A 14,877-nucleotide genomic window follows, 5' to 3' on the forward strand; every position below is an offset into this window, starting at 1 on the left:
AAACTAACGCACTGTGTTTGTTGCAATTTGAATTTATACTCTCGTAATATGAAAATATGCAGCTTATATGTTACTGCACATCAAAAGTCTTTCCAAAACTTCTCTCCTTTTTTTGTCATTAATAGCCTTTCCAAAATTTCTCTCTCCCGTCTTTTTTTATTTTTTCTTTTGTTCCAGAAAGTTTTACGCCAGTGTATAAAATGTTAACCATTCAAGGGATTGGTAAGTTTTACAGTTCTGAGGGAAAAATCTATGGAAAAACTACTGTCACTTAGCACAGAAAAAGTGTATTTTTGCCCAGAAAAAAAGCATCTTTTTTAAAAAGGGTATCCGGAAAAATTCCGGGAATTTTTTTTCCTTGTCCCTGTATGCACCCTGATAAGTGTTACTGGAAGTCCAGCTAGCATAATGAATGAGCATAGGGAGGTAAAAATAATGTGATACAATGGTCACACAGCTCCTCACGAGCCACACATTTCTGTTATCAGTGCTAACCAATGCTTGGGGTGTTATAAAGAGTGATGCCATTGGACGGTGGGTGACTGGAGGTGGGTGATTTGAAGTGGTGGATCATGCTATACCCTGTGGCAATCTGAAGTAATGGTCTGATATTGGTGAATGTCTGGAGAATGTTACCTGCCATCAAGGTCATGTGTAATGCTAATAGTGAAGTATGGAGAAGCTGATGTTATGGTATGGGGATGTTTTTCATGGTTAGAGTGTGCTGAAGAAAATCAATTCTAAATTCTGTCCAAGGACATAAGAAGTAATAATAATAATGTCATGTGGCTAGGGCATCCCTTCGGGTAGACCATTCGCCGGGTGCAAGTCTTTCGATTTGACGCCACTTCGGCAACTTGCGCGTCGATGGGGATGAAATGATGATGATTAGGACAACACAACACCCAGTCCCTGAGTGGATAAAATCTCCGACCCAGCCAGGAATTGAACCCCGGCCCTTAGGATTGACAGTCTGTCGTGCTGACCACTCAGCTACTGGGGGTGGACTGGACGTAGAAGATTTTACAGCATTGTCTAATGTATACTATAGAGTAACAGTTTGGAGACAGTTTGATTGTTTGTATCAGCATGATACTGCACCCTGTTGTAAAGCAGCATCTGTGAGGCAATGGTTTGTGGACAATAACATTCCTGAAATCGATTCGCCTGCCTAGAGTCTGACCTGAATCCAATGGAACAATGAGACACCTCATTGGAAGAGACACATCATTGGAAGTCCCCAGCAGAGTTAAAGGTGTTCTAAAGGTGGACACGCCCTGTATTAATGCCCACTCATAGGTATCTGGACATTTTCAGTCAGACAGTGCACATCCATACCCTGCAAGCCATTGTAAAGTGTGTAGTGGTGAGTGGTTCCCCTTTTACTATACGAGGGTAATCCCAAAAGTAAGGTCTCCTGTTTTTTTATAAGTACATAGATCGGTTTATTTCTACAATGATTTACATCAGTTTACAGCTTGAACATTTAGCTATTTTTTGGCATATTCACCATAACTGTGGATGCATTTTTGTAGAAGCTCTGGCAGTTTTTGTATGCCCACAACATACCAGTGTGTAGCCATGCTTTTCAGAAAGTTACGAACCTCTTCTTTCACCTCGTCGTCAGAGCTGAATCACTTTCCGGCCAAATGTTCTTTTAACCTAGGGAACAGGTGATAGTTCCTGGGTGCCATATCAGGACCGTAGAGTGGGTGGGTGATTACGTTCCACTGAAACTGCTGCGGGAGAGCAACGGTTTGCCGAGTGACGTGTGGGCGAGCATTGTCATGGAGAATGTGTACGCCCTTGCTCAACATTCCTCTTATCTGGTTCTGAATTGCCCGTTTGAGTTTTTTCAGCCTCACAGTACCTGTCAGCATTAATTGTGGTCCCAGCAATTCAGCTCCGACAACAAGGTGAAAGAAGAGGTTCATAACTTTCTGAACAGCATAGTGGCGAGCTGGTATGTCATGGGCATACAAAAACTGCCACAGCGTCTACAAAAATTCATCGATAGAAATGGTGATGATGTCGAAAAATAGCTAAATGTTCAAGCTGTAAACTGATGTAAACCATTGTAGAAATAAACAGGTCTATGTACTTATAAAAAAAATAGGAGACTTTACTTTTGGGATTACCCTCGTACATTAGGGTTTCTCCCTGTTCAGTTTGTGATGGAGTGTGGGAATATTAATTGCTTCTGTGCATGTGACACTTTGTCCGATCTTGTCTTTGCTCTCCTACAGAAGTGGGATACTGCAGACTTAGTGTGGGAAGATTCCTCACTTAATATTGGTTCTTGAAACTTTGTAAGCAACCTTTGAGGAATAGTTGGCATCTTAACTTTAAGCCTCTACCAGTTACGGTTTTTCCAGCATTTCCACAATGCTTTCCTGTGGGTCAAAGAAATCTGTCACAATTTGTTCTGCTCTTCTTTGAATGCATTAAGTGTTCTCAGTTATTCCTATTTAATATGGTGGCCACAGAATTTTGTAAGCAATATTCATTGTAGATTGAATTTTCTGATTATCCAACTGATGAAACGAAGTCTACATTTGCTTTACCTATGATTTAGATTATTCCACATTGAATAAATTTTCGCTGTGCAGCAGAGTGTGCACTGATATGAAACTTCCTGACAGATTAAAACTGTCTAGTGGACTGAGACTCGAACTCAGGTCTTCATTTTTTGCAGTGAGTGCTCCATCAGTCGCAGTCTATACGCGGTCTGTTAAATTCGCCTCCAGCTAGTAATGTATGATCTACGTATTTACATGCTACTGACTATAGCCATTCTCTGAATGACTCTAGAACTGTCACAGCAGAATCTGGTCGCCAGTAGAAACATCCATCAATTAGCTTGGTTTCACCTAGACCTACACTACTGGCCATTAAAATTGCTACACCAATAAGAAATGTGGATGATAACGGGTATTCATTGGACAAATATATTATACTAGAACTGACATGTGATTTCATTTTAATGCAATTTGGGTGCATAGATCCTGAGAAATCAGTACCCAGAACAACCACCTCCGGCCATAATAAAGGCTTTGATATGCCTGGGCATTGAGTCAAACAGAGCTTTGATGGTGTGTACAGGTACAGCTGCCCATGCAGCTTCAACACGATACCACAGTTCATCAAGAGTAGTGACTGGCGTATTGTGACGAGCCAGTTGCTCAGACACCATTGACCAGACGTTTTCAATTGGTGAGAGATCTGGAGAATGTGCTGGCCAGGGCAGCAGTCGAACATTTTCTGTATCCAGAAAGGCCAGTACTGGACCTGCAACATGCGGTCATGCATTATCCTGCTGAAATGTAGGGTTTCACAGGGATCAAATGAAAGGTAGAGCCATGGGTCGTAACACATCTGAAATGTAATGTCCACTGTTCAAAGTGCCGTCAATGCGAACCAGAGGTGACCAAGACATGTAACCAATGGCACCCCATATCATCATGCCGTGTGATAAGCCAGTATGGCAATGACAAATACACACTTCCAATGTGCGTACACCACAATGTCACCAAACAGGGATGCGACCATCATGATGCTGTAAACAGAACCCGGAGTCATCCGAAAAAATGAATTTTTGCCATACGTGCACCCAGGTTCGTCATTGAGTACACCATCACATGCGCTCCTGTCTGTGATTCAGTGTCAAGGGTAACTGCAGCCATGGTCTCTGAGCTCATAGTCCATGCTGCTGCAAACTTCGTCAAACTGTTCGTGCAGATGGTTGTTGTCTTGCAAACGTCCCCATCTGTTGACTCAGGGATCGAGACGTGGCTGCACGATCCGTTACAGCCATGCGGGTAAGATGCCCGTCATCTCGAATGCTAGTGATACGAGGCCGTTGGGATCCAGCACAACGTTCCATATTACCCTCCTGAACCCACCAATTCCGTATTCTGCTAACAGTCATTGGATCTCAACCAATGCGAGTAGCAATGTCGTGATACGATCAACCGCAATCATGATAGGCTAAAATCTGACCTTTATCAAAGTTGGAAACGTGATGGTACACATTTCTCCTCCTTACACGAGGCATCACAACAACGTTTCACCAGGCAATGCTGGTCAACTGCTGTTTGTGTATGAGAAATCAGTTGGAAACTTTCCTCATGTCAGTACGTTGTAGGTGTCGCCACCGGCGCCAACCTTGTGTGAATGCTCTGAAAAGCTAATCATTTGCATATCACAGCATCTTCTTCCTGTCAATTAAATTTTGCGTCTGTAGCACATCATCTTTGTGGTGTAGCAATTTTAATGGCCAGCAGTGTATTACACGCGACCAGATAACTACACTCTCACACTCAACTTTGACGTCAATAGAGACACTATATTTGTCAACTTCAAGTGAACGCTCCCCCTCCTGCGGGTTCTAATCTGTCTTTCCAATACACGTTCCATGACTTGCTAAATTCTTGGAGCTTTCCACTTCAGGTTTCAGCCAGCTGTCAGTCTTGAGGATAATCGGAGCACAAGAACTTTCCTGGAGGGCAGTAAATTTGAGAACTTGATTACAAACAATTCAACAGTTTACAGATACAATTTTGACAGCTGAAATGTCTTTACTCTGAAAACAGTCTGACTTCCCTTGCAGTGTATCGACTAGCAATGTTCATCAGAGTACTTCAGATTACCTCCTAGCCGAAAATATCCTCAGTAACTGAGTTCCAGTACAGCACTCGTGGCTTCCTCATTGTGGTCGCGAAGTGGGGACAAGGCAGTTTCAGATAATTTTTTACAGTCTGACAATGGATCTGTAGTTTTAGCTTGATGATGTCCACTACGGACAAATGGTAGTTACTTTTATTCTGAAGAAGGTTGGGTTATCCCAACTGAAACCTAGGTAAATCTAGGTAAACATTGCAACTGAGGCTGTTGGTTATTAAAATTAAAATTAACAATGCTGAAAAATGTGAGCTCTGCTTGCTTCCCCTGTATGAGGCCAGCAGCCTTCACCACTTTGCTAGCCACATATATGAACCGAGGATGGCCTTAGAACCCCCGTGACAGGTTCTGTCAGTGCCAATGTGAGCCACAACTTGCAGATGAGTGCACCCTGCATGCTTAATTGCCCCAGGCAAAGCTGCCTCCACATATCAGAATATCGAGTGCACATTGGCTTTCTTTCCAACCCTGAACACTATCTGTCCAAGTGGCTCTGTAATGTGCCTGATGTTGGAGCTCCCAAAAACTAGTAAACCCCTCCCCCAGTGTGCCTGCTGAAGGAGCAGCCACCTGTCCACTCACAAGGTGAAGGGTTGAGGGCAGACAACCAGTCTCCACATTGGCCCACCGCCTCGAGCAATGCAAATGCATTACCGCCAATCCCTCACACTGGTGCGAGGGCAGATCCACTAGGCCGCATACACTAGGAGGTGTCTCAGTACCAGAGCCCGTGGGTGAAACAAGTGACATGTGAGGTGTTCCACGCGCCATATTCTCTGCCATTGCTACACACCGAGGCAGCAGCCTGCAGGTAACTGACCATAGCCAGAGGCGCATTCAGCTATTTGTGAACTGTGGTCAGCTCTGCATTTGCACACAGCATGCACACATCCTACTCATCCTAGCAAGACTAACTGAAGAAGTAAACTATAAAAGCAGACAGAATTGTAAATATGCGACTTGCTACCCTCCTGATGTGTCACTTATGGACACTGATGCCTCAATGAGCTATTAGCTGGCTGTTCAGAAGAAATGAAAACTGCAGTACAGACTAGCCAAATTTACACTTACAAAATGCGAGCTTACACCTCTTAAATGGAAACACACACAAAATTTAATAAGTAGACTAATAGAAAAAGACAGGAAAAGATAAAACTTAACTTGCAGCTCTGTAAGGTGTATGAGGTTGTGGGTTTGGTGTCTGAAGTATATTGGTAAAGATAGTGTTCAATAGCAGTAAGACCATGGGCATGAGGGATGTTGGTGTATAATGAAGTGGCATCGATAGTCACAAGCAGCAGTCCAGGAGGTAAAGGGGTGGAGATGGTGGAAAGTTGGTGAAGGAAGTGGTTAGTATCTTTGATATGGGTTGCTAGATTATGGGCAATTGCTTGGAGGTGTTGGTTAGTAAAGGCCGAAATTCTTTCAGTGGAACCACAATAAACAGCTGTGATGTGGTGCCCAGGACTGTTGACTTTGCGGATTTTGGGAAACATGTAGAAGGTAGGTGTGTGTATGTGCCATGGGGGTGAGAGGGAAATGGATTCAGATGAGAGGTTCTGGGAAGGGTCTAAAGGTTTAAGCAGAGATTGGTGGTTATGTTAGACTTCCGGGTGGAATCACTCTGGAGATGTTTATAGGTGAAGGAGTCAGATAATTATGATTGATAGAGGGCTTTTTGCCAGGTGGTCACTGCTGCAAACTTTGTCTGCAGGTGGGAAGATTAGGTCAGGATCTGTTTTGAGATTGTGTATGGCTATTCTTTCCTCTGCTGAAAAGTTCATGTTATTAAGAAGGGGCCTGGGGAAGCTGGGGAAGGATGGTGAGCCAAAGTTGGAGGTACAGAATTCATGGAAAGTGACCATGGAGTAGTTAGGTGGGAGGGAGGGGGGTCATAGTTGGATGGTGGTATGAACTGGGAGAGGCAGGGTTCAATGATGGGATTTGTTGGCCTTGGTTGGATTGATTGGTGGCAAAGAAGTGTTTCTACTGCAGGTATCATAAGTGGGAGAGTAGGTCTTTGACAAGTCCAACATGGTTAAATTTGGGCATAGGGCTAAAGGTGAGACCTTTGGATAAGACTGAAACTTCTGTGCAGCTGAGGATTTTGGTGGGAAGGCTAACAAAATTGTTACGGGAATGTTTTGGCTCCTGATTTGGAGGAGTGTTGGTAGGGAGTTTTTGGGCATGTGGCAAGTTGAAAAGGTCAGCTAGGCAGGGTCTGGGTGCTACAAGGGGTTAGTGAAGATTTATTTATTTATTTAATTATTTATTACATTTTTTGCATATAGTCACCAACTGGTGACTTTTGCAAACATAATAGCATTTTTATTCAGTTTTTGTGCAAACAGTAGGAATTTGCAATTCACATGTACAAGAAGCCACTTAACGGGTGATGCACTTGGCAATATATGGTACAATACTTCATAATGCAACATACAGTTGTTACATAGTAGAGGTATTTGAATTTACATAATGTTGTTACAAAGATAGTGTATATTACAATCACCTCAGAATAGTACATCGTATAGATAGAAGGGTTAGGCCTACATTTAAGAATAGCTACATTTTAATATCAGTATTGATTCAGTGAGTACAAACATTTGAGAGTTAAGAATGATTTTCATTCCCTTTTGAATACTTTACCTCTGTGGCATCTTACAGCACTTGGCAGTTTGTTAACCCATATCTGGCCATTAATCCAAGGACTATGATCTGTTGTCTTTAGTTTGGTTCTGTTCCTGAAGGAGCAATCTTTTCGTCTTGTGTTATGTGTATGCACATCAGAGCACTTAGTTTCATTATTTTTATGGTCCACAAAGAATGTTATTAATTTGTACAGATACAAGGAATATACTGTTAGATATTTATGTTGTACAAAGATTTCCCTACATGAATCTCTGTGTCCTAGTCGGTGCATGGTCCTGATTGCTCTTTTCTCCATTGTTAGGATTCTGTTCATGTGTCTATCAGCAGCACATCCCCATACCTCTAGTCCATAATTAATATATGCAAATATTGTCCCATAATAAGCAGTTTTTAATGTTTGATCAGAGACTAATTTCGATAGTTTGCTAATTAAGTGCAGCGAACTACTGATTTTATTGCATACAAAATTGATATGGTCTACTCACACGAGGTGTGGCTAGAAAAAAACCGGACTAGTACTGGTGAAACAATAAAACGAATGCAATAAGGCTGAAAGTCGCGTGGCCTGTCACGTGACTCTCGCTCCACCTACTGCTCGAGTTTCATCTGCCTCCTGCACTCAGTCTGCCCGTGGCGTCTGTTTTAAGTAGTTGACGTTTTGTCTGTGCGTCGGAAAATGTTGAGTGTACAGAAAGAACAGCGTGTTAACATCAAATTTTGTTTCAAACTAGGAAAATCTGCAAGTGAAACGTTTGTAATGTTACAACAAGTGTACGACGATGATTGTTTATCGCGAACACAAGTGTTTGAGTGGTTTAAACGATTTAAAGATGGCCGCGAAGACACCAGTGATGACACTCGCACTGGCAGACCATTGTCAGCAAAAACTGATGCAAACATTGAAAAAATCGGTAAACTTGTTCGACTCTTTCCTTGTCAACTCCTGTTAACTCAGACACTGCTCTGATTGTTAAACGGCGATCTTGTCGAACAAGTTTACCGATTTTTTCAATGTTTGCATCAGTTTTTGCTGACAATGGTCTGCCAGTGCGAGTGTCATCACTGGTGTCTTCGCGGCCGTCTTTAAATCGTTTAAACCACTCAAACACTTGTGTTCGCGATAAACAATCATCGCCGTACACTTGTTGTAACATTACAAACGTTTCACTTGCAGATTTTCCTAGTTTGAAACAAAATTTGATGTTAACACGCTGTTCTTTCTGTACACTCAACATTTTCCGACGCACAGACAAAACGTCAACTACTTAAAACAGACGTCACGGGCAGACTGAGTGCAGGAGGCAGATGAAACTCGAGCAGTAGGCGGAGCGAGAGTCACGTGACAGGCCACGCGACTTTCAGCCTTATTGCATTTGTTTTATTGTTTCACCAGTACTAGTCCGGTTTTTTTCTAGCCACACCTCGTATAAGATTTTCGTCTTGGTACATCCCTAAAAATTTACATTTGTTAGTGTCTCCTTTTTGATGCCACTTATATTATCAATACAGGTTTGGTATGAATTTTCAAGTTTAAATGGTAATAGCTGGGATTTGCTAATATTGACTTTTAGACCTTGATCATGGAAGTAAGTAGTTATTTGACTTAAGCCATCAGTTACAGCCAATGTCAAGTCATTAGTTTGTTTTGCAAAAGAACAAAAGTGAGGTATCATCTGCATAACTTACTGATTGCGAGTCTGGAGTGCCTCTAAATCATTCATGTAGACCAGGAAAAGGAAAGGGCCCGATACAGAGCCCTGAGGTACACCTTGTTTTACTGTTTCATAGCTGGATTGGAAATGTCTGACCTGATCATTAATTTCGTAACTCAGCTTTGTACACTGCTAATGATTGGTTAGATTAAGTGATCAGTAGTTGTATGGATATGGCATTTATATTGTAAATTTCCAGTTTGCTTTGTAGTAGCTCATGGTTCACTGAGTCAAATGCCTTAGTAAGGTTGAGAAATATCCCCATTGTCTGCATTCCCTCACTCAGGGCATCATACACCTTGTGGAGAAATTCGGTAATTGCTGTAATAGTACTGTGATGCTTTCTGAAGCCATGCTGTGTTTCTGCTAGTAAATTATTCTTTGTGAAATAACCAATAAGTTGTGTCAACAAAACAGTTTCAAATATTTTACCGAAAATTGGTGTTAGTGATATGGGCCTGAAGTTTGATAGCTCTTCATTCGATCCTTTTTTATGCACAGGTTTAACTGTACTTTTCTTCAATATATTTGGAAATGTGTGCTCCCTGATATTACTGTTCATCATATGGGTAATTATTCCAACTAACTCCTTATTGCATTTTTAATTATAATCTCTGTGGGTTGGGAAGGGGTTTAATAGTGGTTCTCCGAGGTGTCAATAGCATGTCAGCAGGAAAATGCCCCTCCAGATGCTAGAAAGCAAGGTGGCCAGGCCACCTGTGAATGCACCTAGGTCTTACACCAGTTCTGCTGCAATCATTTAACAGCTTTTTATATTGGTATGACTGCCAAACAGCTGTCCACCAGACTGTGGCCAAGAGCAAAATAGTCAGCCTTGTGGCAAAACATGCAGCTGAACATAATATGCTTGATTTCAATGTTCAATGCTGCTTCACAACCCAGGCCATCTGCATCCTTCCCTCCACCACTAGCTTCTTTGAAGCTTGCAGATGGGAGTTGTCCTTACTAGACGTCCTCTGCTCCCAAAATTTCCCTGGCCTACCATAACATCCACAACTTTTATCTAAAAGTTTCTGCCCCTCTGATCTGTCACCTCCTCCCTGTTTTCGTCCTCTCACCCTGTTTTTGTGGCGCCCTCTGCCAGTGCACCCACCTGCTTCCCCCTCAACATTCTTTCTTTTTCACTCTTCCTCCTTCCCTGCTCATCTCCGTGCCCCACAGCCTCCCGACACTTCACCTGTTTGCAGTGTAGTCCTTGCACACTCCATCACGCAGCATTCCTCTCTCTCTCTCTCTCTCTCTCTCTCTCTCTCCATCAGTGCCCTGCTATCTCTTCCCCTTTCCCACCCCTTCCAGATTGCTTCTTCCATTCTATGTGACAGCTACATTCCAGTCCAAGCTGCCAGATATGGTGATCACGTCTGTATGAGTTGTGATTGCTTGTGTGAATTTGTGTGTGTATGTGTGTTTCCTTTCTGAAGAAGGCTTTGGTTGAAAGCTAGTTGTGTAACTGTCTTTTTGTTGTCCCTGTCTGTAACTACACATGTCATCTTTGTAGTGAGTAGCAGTTTATCTTTCCCTTTTGTTGTTGATATTCCAGCCTGCAGTTTCCATTGTTTCATATGTAAATAAAAGAGAGATGCTAATAGGGACATAAATAAGACTGAGAATGTGGCTAGCTTACTGGAGAATTCTCCTTTTTCTCAAGCCATCTTTACTTTAACTCTGTCCTTCTGTCGTCACTGGACTGTACTGACACAATACTAATCAGTGCACCATGTTTGACCCCTGCTCTCTTTGACACCTACCGTATTTACTCGAATCTAAGCCGCACTCAAATCTAAGCCGCACCTGAAAAATGAGACTCGAAATAAAGGAAAAAAAAATTCCCGAATCTAAGCCGCACCTGAAATTTGAGACTCGAAATCCAAGGGGAGAGAAAAGTTTAAGGCCGCACCTCCAAATCGAAACAAAGTTGGTCCATTGTAATATGAGACACAATTTAGGTCGAATGAAAGACGATACAGCTACAGTAGTTTGGTTCGAGTCGTAAGCTTAGCAGTTAAGCTTTACCAGGTAGCCATTGCTATGCGTCAGGCGCTCCGTCCGTATTTATACGGGTACCCTTCCTTTTTCACGTGCTTCGTCTGGTTTGAATCGATTGCTTATTTTGCTTTGGTCTGATAAGTGCCGTGTTCTTTGTTATAGGTGTTAACGTCACTCTAAGCTGAAAATGCATTACTGTACTGTGTAATGCATTGTTTGTCGCATTTTGATAGTGCGTGTTTACGGCCTGTCGCCGCTCGCGGCATGACGCTTTTGTGCGCGCTACCGCCGCTTAAAAAAAAAAGAGGAATCGTCTCATTAGCGAAACAATGGCAAGAGACTGCTATTTGTTGTTACTTACACTGCTGCTTTCTTTGATAATGATCAACAAGAACCAAATGCGTATGATAGAACATGCGTATGATAGAACATGTTCTGAACGAGAGTTTTGCGAAAATTTTCCTCCGTTTGAAAATCGTTGCGGCCGCTTCTTTAGTACATCAAATTCTGCACAGAAATTAGTCATCTTACATTTAAAATCTAGTCAGTTGCCGTGCTTCATTTCTGACTGTATCACTATTAGGCATAAGAATAATACGAATATAAACGTGACACGATACGTATATTCTTCTGCGTTTGCTGTTGTCTCACTTACGCAGACAGGATTTAAATGAGATAGCAGCAAACACGAAAGAATAAATGGCAAAATGTTTATATTCGTATTATTCTTATGGTGAAGAGAATACTGCATATGATTCACATTTCATCAGGTTCCTATTAGCAACCATCTCTTCTCACAGGTAGGAAAAAACTCGGAATGTAGAGTTGGCCATATTGACAAACATCCCTAACAGTCTTGCCAGTCGGATTTTCGTAGTACATTGAAATTCTGCTACATTCGAAGATGAACAATACGGAATTTGTATTTACTTTGTTGGATAATGTATGAAAATGCAGTGGTCGAAACGCGGGGCGGAGAAAAAAAAAGCTCGTCTTCTACCTTTTTTTTTAAATTTATTTACTGATGCAGAGGCTTTGGCGCCAGTATTTATCTTTGTGCCTACATTGTGTAGCACTACATATATTCGACGGCAGAAGTTAGTTGTGGCGGCACCTATCAACATTTTTCAGAACTTCCGCTTGCTTTGCACTCGATTCTAAGCCGCAGTGGTTTTTGGATTACAAAAACCGGAAAAAAAGTGCGGCTTAGATTCGAGTAAATATGGTACACAGTCACCCACTGATTGTGCATCGACCCCCTGTGGAGCACACCAGTCTGAGGATGGCTGAAACTTTTTATCTGAAAACTTAATTGTGGTTGAAAATACTAATGAGTGTAATGACTGCAGAAATCACAGTCCTCTCTCAATGATGTAATTGTTGAACTTTATAAAATAAATAGATGGTATAGCAATGTAAAAAGATCGAAACAGATGTTTTCTTTGCGGCATTTGGTCGAGTTTCATGAAATGGTGAATTTTCAAATACTGTACTTATCTTTGCTAGTTTAATCACTCTGCCCACATTAAATGAATGTGATCTGCAATTCAGAAAAGTGGTAACACAAACATACTGCTTTGTCTGTTTTTAGTGTATCCCATCCTTTCCTGGGTGATTATGTGCGTCTGAGGCAAAATGTGCAGTGGAAGAAGACGTGTGTAGAAACGAATGATCAGTATGTTGTCTTTGCTGACATTATCAACAAGATAACCCGATCTAGTGGGAAGGTAAGTACATAAGACATAATACAATCTTAATTATAAAGAAATAGAAAGGAGTTACTGTTTCTGCCACCCTATGTAAATTCTAATGTAGTAGTACACTGGGAAATATAAAGGAGCTGGGGAATAAGTAGCCTGGAAGTATAAGATGCAAATCGTCAAGAGACAGCTTAAAGATACATGGTAATAATTCAGTGAGAACAGTTGTAATCTGTATGTCACAGATCTATGTTTAAGGGGCTCCGGAAAGGCTCAAAATCATGAAAAGTTCAATTTTTACTTTTTTGCGTTTTCTGAATCTGCAGACTATTACCTTTTAATAGATATATAATTTATTCAATTCTGAAGACTACAACTATTTTTAATTTTTTTTTTGAAATGTGTTCTACATGGGCGTGACCCACTGTGGCGCTGTTAAACTGCTGTCAAATGGTGTTATTATTAACGTCCGTGTTCATCAGGTACATTTTAGTGATGTGAGATAAAGTATGTGTTGTGGCTAACCTGTGACGGTTCAATATATATCGCTGGTGTGATTGTCGATTGTTTCATGTTTATTTACTCTGTCGTTATCTCGAAAATATTCGTAATTAATTCTGTTTCTTGAGTCTCTGTTTTGTTGAAGTATAATAATGAGTAAAAGTAAAGTTATTAGAAATCCTCTGAAGGCTTTTAAGAAAAGGAGAAATGTTGGAAAGCCAAAGGTATGTGTTATTACTGTAAACAATAAAGACGATGAAAATCCCCAACATAGCTTGTGTCCCAAAGAAGAAGACAGTTGGTGTAAATATAACAAAGGATTGCTAACTGGTGAAGTGTACACTCATAAGCATAGTCTGCCTCATGCAATAATGGAGGTGATAAAACCTATTTTCAGAGACTCAGCAGCACCTGAACTGTTGAAAAAGTGTATTCACGGTAAAACTCAAAACCCCAATGAAAGTGTAAATAGTGTTATATGGTCGAGAATCCCCAAGACTGTATTTGTTGGAATAGAAACACTTCACTTTGATGTGTATGATGCTGTTGCGACTTTCAATGATGGAAACATTGTAAGGTGCAAGGTATTTAGAAATATTGGAATGAAAATAGGTTCTAACATGGTACGAGCGATGCTTGCTTTAGACAAGGAACGCCTTCGGGCTGCAGACAGGGCTGTAAAGAGTCTAGAAATACAAGCAAGAGTAAACAGGAGGAGGAACAAGAGGAAGCTGGAGGAGGAGTTTGCAGAGGATGAAGATAATCCATCCTATGGACCTGGAATGCACTAAAAAGTTAATCCAATCTTTGTCGCTCGATTCCCAAAACTTTTATTTTCTCATACTAATTACATGTTTTCTAAGGATCTTCCAAACATATTTGTTTCAAACTTTCAGTAAATGTTACACAGTACCTTCTGCATAATTTAACACAGCCTTTTTCCAAAAAACTGTATATTTTTGAATATATAAATAAAAAATTGCAAAAAAATGTTGTGAATTTTCATTACAATTGAAAAAAAAATCATCTTTAATAACTGAACTAAAATTTTGTAAAATCCCTGTGTTATGTTGTAGCCCATATTCCAATAAATAATCTGTAAAAAGTTCAACTTCCTACCTCAAATACTTTGTGAGGAAAGATGTAATTTATAAGTGTTATTTTAACATTGCAAGTATAGGGCGTTCCGGAGCCCCTTAAGGATATTGTAATGGATGTGTTACACGACATGAAGTAATCTTAGTAATTGCAAAACACTCAGTTACTTACTCACACTGGCATTGATGATACTTCATCTTTTGACAGTTTATCATTGTGCAAAAGGTAAAGGAGACACACCAGAAAGAAAGAGAGTGAGTTGTACGGATGGTGGAAGATGCAAAGCAGGAAGAAATTAACATACATTAAGCTGAGATGGATGTAAGAGACAAGTGCACATCAGATAGCTAGTTCTCCTCCCAAGAGTTTATAAGATCTGACATTGGGAAGGGGTATCAAATTACTTGAATGGTTGAGTAGGTTCGTATTTGAAGCTATTTGTCTGAGAAACATTTACACTTGTGAGCAATATAAACAGACAAACATACCTTGCAGTTTGTATATCTGTCTTTCACCCAGGTGGCAGCATG

At 41.0% G+C, this 14,877-nt stretch overlaps 1 protein-coding gene across 1 annotated transcript in view; it reads left to right on the forward strand.

The window, feature by feature from the left end:
* The window catches only part of LOC126215193 (unconventional myosin-Ib), an 890,664-nt gene that overhangs the window by 807,947 nt on the left and 67,840 nt on the right, over positions 1-14,877 (forward strand). The window contains exon 23 of the mRNA XM_049941860.1: positions 12,640-12,775. Within this exon, the coding sequence (XP_049797817.1) occupies positions 12,640-12,775 (136 nt within the window). The remainder of the gene's footprint in view (positions 1-12,639; positions 12,776-14,877) is intronic.

This window comes from Schistocerca nitens, chromosome 12 (genome assembly GCF_023898315.1).
Source record: "Schistocerca nitens isolate TAMUIC-IGC-003100 chromosome 12, iqSchNite1.1, whole genome shotgun sequence".
Lineage (NCBI taxonomy): Eukaryota > Metazoa > Arthropoda > Insecta > Orthoptera > Acrididae > Schistocerca > Schistocerca nitens.